Source organism: Citrus clementina, unplaced genomic scaffold, assembly GCF_000493195.1.
Source record: "Citrus clementina cultivar Clemenules unplaced genomic scaffold, Citrus_clementina_v1.0 scaffold_369, whole genome shotgun sequence".
Lineage (NCBI taxonomy): Eukaryota > Viridiplantae > Streptophyta > Magnoliopsida > Sapindales > Rutaceae > Citrus > Citrus x clementina.
In genome coordinates this window covers 4,423-10,467 of record NW_006262293.1, presented here as the reverse complement: position 1 = coordinate 10,467, position 6,045 = coordinate 4,423, and the positions used below count along the sequence as shown (strand labels likewise).

Here is a 6,045-nt window from a genome sequence, read left to right as displayed (position 1 = left end):
AAAAAATTTATTAAGTTTTATTTACAAACTAAGAGTGAATCCACAACCCTAACTAATTCAATTTCAGAGTTTTATTTAAACTAAGTTGTTTAAATTTAATTTTTATTTTCAAATTTTAGATAAAATAAAATAAACAAATTAAATCTTTTCTCTGTTGATCGACCTCGGACTCATCGAGATATATTATAACTAGGCACTCTTATACTTGAGAGTAAATCAAACACTTTTAAGTCGTGTCAAGCTTTTGGCGTCGTTGCCGGGGAAAGATATTTATTTTGTTTTATTTTTTCCTTTTCTTTTTTTTACTTTTTTTTGTAAATTTCCGATTGCCCCCTTTTCCTTTTCTTAAATTCTCTTCTACCCCCACATCTTTCATAATTCTAGTTTCACCCCAACAATTCTCGTTTCTTACTCATTCTTCTCATAATTATGTTCTGACCCTAAAATCTTCCCGAAATCTTCATTTTCATCCTACATGGCTCAATTCTAAACTTCTAAATATTACGGTATGGCCATAAAATTATAAATAATTTCAATAAGATCCCTAGATAAAATTTCTCACAATAATTAGACTTGGACTTATTTGGACTTAATTTGGATCAAGAAAATTAACTACTAACACTTAACTAACTAACTACTAATTTTTTTTATTTTAGTATTTAATTTTTAGTTTTTTTATTTTTATTTTTTTATTGGTGGGTTCAACTACCAGTTTTTTTATTTAATTTTAAGTTATTAATTTATTATTTTGCATTTTGTTTTTGCCTTGTTTTATTTTATATGGTGGGTTCAACCACCAGTTTTTTTTATTTTGCATTTATTTTATGCTTTTTTTTTGTTAATTTAATTGGTGGGTTCAACCACCAAAATTGTTATTTAATTTTAAGTTATTAATTTTCTTTTGTACACTTATATTATTTACATATTTAATTTTTCATTTTTTTCTTTTTTTTGTAATTTTCATTTAGTTTTTGTGTTACTAATTTGTTTGTTATATTTTTGATATAATTATTGTATGAGACGTTGGTATCGGACTTCAAGTGGCAGGTTAATTCGTAACTCTGAATCACCACCACCAGTCATGGACGAGATCCAAGACGAAAACAATTTAGGGCAACTTAATCCTCTAATTGATCAAGAAGACAACCAATCTCAACATGATCAACCGAGAACTTTGAGAGACTACATGAATCCAACCAGAACTAGAGCACCGTCGTGTATAGTATTTCCTCCAAAAGCATCTCGATTTAACTTCAAACCAGGTATTATCCAACTTTTACCAACATTTCATGGTTTAGAATCTGAAAATCCATATTTGCATCTAAGAGATTTCGAGGAAGTTTGTAATACATATACAGACCAAAATTGTAGCATGAACATAATTAGATTAAAGCTTTTTCCTTTTTCATTAAAAGATAAAGCTAAAACTTGGATACAAAACCTTAGATCTGGATCAATAAGAACTTGGAAATAACATGCAAGAACAATTTTTAAAAAAATTATTTCCACCTCATAGAACAAATTCTTTTAAAAGGAAAATCACTTCTTTCACTCAAAAAAATGGAGAAACATTATACCAATGTTGGGATAGGTTTAAAGAATTGCTTAACATATGTCCACACCATGGTTTTGAAACTTGGCGATTGGTCACTTATTTCTACGAAGGCTTAATACCACAAACTAGACAAGTTGTAGAAATGATGTGTAATGGTGAATTTAAAGATAAAAATCCTGAAGATGCACTAGATTACCTTGACCAATTAGCTGAAAATGCACAACATTGGGATACTGTTGGAACTTTTGAATTGACTTATAAACCACAACCATCTCCATCTAGTGGAGGAATCTACAACCTTAGGGAAGATCATGATTTACAAGCAAAATTTGCATCCCTAGTTAGGAAGGTTGAAGCTTTGGAAAATAAAAAAAGTGATCAAGTAAAATATGTTCAAGAAATTGCATGTGATGTTTGTAGTTCTAATGATCATTTCACTCAAGATTGTCCCACTCTGCCTGCACTCAAAGAATGTTTGCATGATCAAGCTAATGTCATCAACACTTTTAATAAACCAAACCCATATTCACAGACTTATAATCCTGGTTGGAGAAATCATCCAAATTTCAGTTGGAGGAATAATAATAATGCACAATCTTCACAAGCACCACCTCCACAAAATTTTCAAAATACTCATCCTTATGTACCATATGTTCCACCACCATGGAAAAATTTGGAAGATACAATGCATTCATTCATTAGGAAGAAAGATACTATTAACAATCAAAATGCACAAACTTTTTCTGATTTGAAATATACTCTTGCTAAAATTGCTTCTGCACTCACAATTCAATAAAAAGGAAAATTTCCAGCTCAACCACAACCAAATCCTAAGATTCAAAATGCACCCATGGACCATGTTAAGTCAGTTATAACTCTTCGTAGTGGTAAGGTTATTGATCGGCCTATTCCTGAACCTTGTGAAAATGAAAAATCAAAGGGTAAGGAAGAACTAGATAAACTTACACCTAGTGAAGGAATAACTATTGTTCCATTTGAACCACCATTTCCGCATGCATTGAATAAACCAAGGAAATCAAACCACTCTTTTGAAATTTATGAAATCTTTAAGCAAGTGAAAGTTAACATTCCTCTGTTAGATGCAATCAAGCAGGTACCTTCATATGCCAAATTTTTAAAGGACTTATGCACTGTTAAGAGGAAATTGAAGGTAAAAAAGAGTGCGTTTATGGCTGAACAGGTAAGTACCATTCTGTCTACTAATAATAAGTTAAAATATAAAGATCCTGGTTGTCCTACTATTTCTTGTATTATTGGAGATCACAAAATTGAGCATGCTTTGTTAGACCTTGGTGCTAGTGTTAATTTGCTTCCACATTCAGTTTTTCTTCAACTTAATCTTGGTGAGTTAAAATCAACTTCAACTACACTTTGCTTGCCGATAGATCAATTAAAATACCAAAAGGAATAGTGGAAGATGTTTTAGTGCAAGTTGATAAATTCATATACCCTGTGGATTTTATAGTTTTAGAAACTAAACCTGTTGTGAATAATTATAAACCAATTCCTGTAATTTTGGGTCGACCATTTTTAGCAACTGCTAATGCTTTGATGAATTGTAGGAATGGTTTAATGAATTTGTCATTTGGAAATATGACTCTGGAATTGAATGTTTTCAATATGTGTAGGCAACCTAATGAGGAGAATGAGAATGAAGATGAGATTGATGAACAAAATGAATTGCTTGAATCTTGTATAGAGGAGAATATTCAAAAAGGGAGTTTTTCTGAACTTAGTGATATTTGTTTGGTTAATTCAATTGAATCAAGTAAACAACTTGAACATGATACTTCTAATATAAATTTGTTGTTTGATTCTTGTCAGACTTTGCAAACTAATGATAGGAAACCAAAATTTGAGGAGCTTGGAATTATTGAAAAGATTGAACAACAAGAAGCACCTAAATTGGAATTGAAACCTTTGCCAGAGGGATTAAAGTATGCTTATCTTGGAGAAGAACAAACTTATCCTGTTGTGATTTCTTCGACCTTATCAAGCGACCAAGAAGGTAAGTTACTATCTATTCTTAAAAAGTATAAAAATGCAATTAGATGGACTTTAAATGACATTAAAGGTATTAATCCTTTAATTTGCACACATAGAATCAATTTGGAAGAAAATGCTAAAACATGTCAACAACCTCAAAGAAGATTAAACCCACACATGAAAGAAGTAGTAAAAATAGAAGTTCTTAAGTTACTTGATGCGGGAATTATCTACCCTATCTCTAATAGTAAGTGGGTAAGTCCTACACAAGTAGTACCTAAAAAATCTGGAATCACTGTTATTAAAAATGAAAAAGGTGAATTAATTCCAACACGAATTACATTTAGTTGGCGCATGTGCATTGATTATAGGAAATTAAATGAAGCCACTAGAAAAGATCATTTTCCTTTACCATTTCTTGATCAAATCTTAGAAAGAGTAGCTGGACATCCCTACTACTGCTTTTTAGATGGGTATTCAAGTTATTATCAAATTCCTATAGCACTTGAAGACCAAGAAAAAACCACATTTACATGTCCCTTTGGAACATTTGCATTTAAAAGAATGTCATTTGAACTTTGTAATGCTCCTGCAACATTTCAAGGATGCATGTTAAGTATTTTCACTGATATGATTGAACATTATTTAGAGGTCTTTATGGATGATTTGACAGTATTTGGGAATTCTTTTGATGATTGCCTTGATAATTTGAAAAACGTTTTAAAAAGATGTGTTGAAAAAGAACTCATTTTAAATTGGAAAAAATGCCATTACATGGTTACTTCTGGAATTGTTTTGGGTCATGTTATATCTGTTAAAGGAATTGAAGTTGACAAAGAAAAAATTGAAGTCATATCTAAATTGCCTCAACCAAAAACAGTTAGAGATGTGCAATCCTTTTTAGGGCATGCATGATTTTATAGGAGGTTTATAAAAACTTTTAGTGTCATATCTAAACCACTTTATAACCTCTTATTAAAAGATGCACCATTTGAATGGATTGATGATTGCCAAAAATCTTTTGAGAAAATAATTTGCCTTTTGACATCTGCACCTATTATGCAATCTCCTGATTGGTCTTTACCTTTTGAATTAATGTGTGATGCAAGTGACTGTGCTATTGGTGCTGTTTTAGAACAAAAAATGGATCGTAAGTCGTTTGTGATTCACTATGCGAGTAAGACTTTGGATAGTACTCAAATGAATTATTGGACAACTGAAAAAGAATTACTTGCTGTGGTGTATGCATTAAACAAATTTCGCTCATATTTGCTTGGTTCTAAAACTGTTGTTTTTACTGATCACGCTGTTGTGAGATATTTGATGACTAAACAGGATGCCAAACCAAGACTAATTCGCTGGATTTTGTTATTTCAAGAATTTGACCTCACCATCAAGTTAAAAAGGGTGCCGAAAATGTCGTTGCTGATCATTTATCAAGACTCACATCTGAAATCTGCACTGATATAACACCCATCAATGATTCATTTCCTAATAAATTTTTATTATTTGTTACTTTAATACCATGGTATGCTAACATTGTTAATTTCCTTGTTACAGGTAAAATGCCTTCGCAATGGAATACTCAGGAGAAGAATAAATTTTTGGTTGAAGTAAAGAAATTTTATTAGGATGATCCTTACTTATTTAAATATTGCTATTATCAGATTTTTCGATGATGCATTCCTGATAATAAGGTAAGTAGAGTCATTATTTTTTGTCATTCTGAAGAATGCGGTGGACACTTTTCTTCAAGAAAAACTACGGCTAAAATTTTACAAAGTGGATTTTATTGGCCTACCATATTTAAAGACACATATGAATTTTGCAAAACTTGTGAAAACTGTCAAAAATTAAGATCAATTACTAAAAGAAACATGATGCCCTTAAACCCCATACTTGAAATTGAAATATTTGACTGTTGGGGAATTGATTTCATGGGTCCATTTCCACCATCTTTTGGATTTGTGTACATATTAGTGGCAGTTGATTATGTCTCAAAATGGATTGAAGCAATGTCTTGTCGAAATAATGATAGTAAAACTGTCGTTAAATTTTTAAGAGAAAACATTCTAAGTCGACTTGGAATCCCTCGAGACATTATTAGTGATGGAGGTAGGCATTTTTGTAATAAGTTATTTGAGTCTTTAATGAAAAAATATGGAATTATACATAAAGTTGCTACCCCTTATTATCCTCAAACAAATGGTCAAGTTGAATTAGCAAATAGGGAGATAAAACAAATTTTAGAGAAAACATTTAACCCAAACCGCAAAGATTGGTCTCTTCGATTGACTGATGTACTTTGGGCATACCGTACTGCATTTAAAACGTCTTTAGGAATGTCATCCTATCGGCTAGTTTATGGTAAACCTTGTCACTTACCTGTTGAACTTAAACATAAATCATTTTGGGATATTAAAGCTTTTAATTCAAATTTGGATGATGTTGGTAATGTGCGGAAATTACAATTGAATGAACTT

At 31.2% G+C, this 6,045-nt stretch overlaps 1 protein-coding gene and 1 non-coding gene across 2 annotated transcripts; one reads left to right on the top strand and one right to left on the bottom strand.

Moving 5' to 3' along the window:
- Positions 1 to 1,521: 1,521 nt before the first annotated feature.
- On the bottom strand, positions 1,522 to 1,630 carry LOC112099514. Its single transcript, XR_002906260.1, has one exon. It is a non-coding gene; the product is annotated as a small nucleolar RNA R71 (small nucleolar RNA).
- Positions 1,631 to 2,405: 775 nt separating this feature from the next.
- Positions 2,406 to 3,584, top strand: LOC112099513 (the record flags this gene model as incomplete). The annotated part of the gene is made up of 2 exons (XM_024186866.1): positions 2,406 to 2,919; positions 3,042 to 3,584. Coding segments are annotated over exons 1-2 (1,057 nt in total), but the record flags the coding sequence as incomplete, so codon positions are not given.
- Positions 3,585 to 6,045: the final 2,461 nt, after the last annotated feature.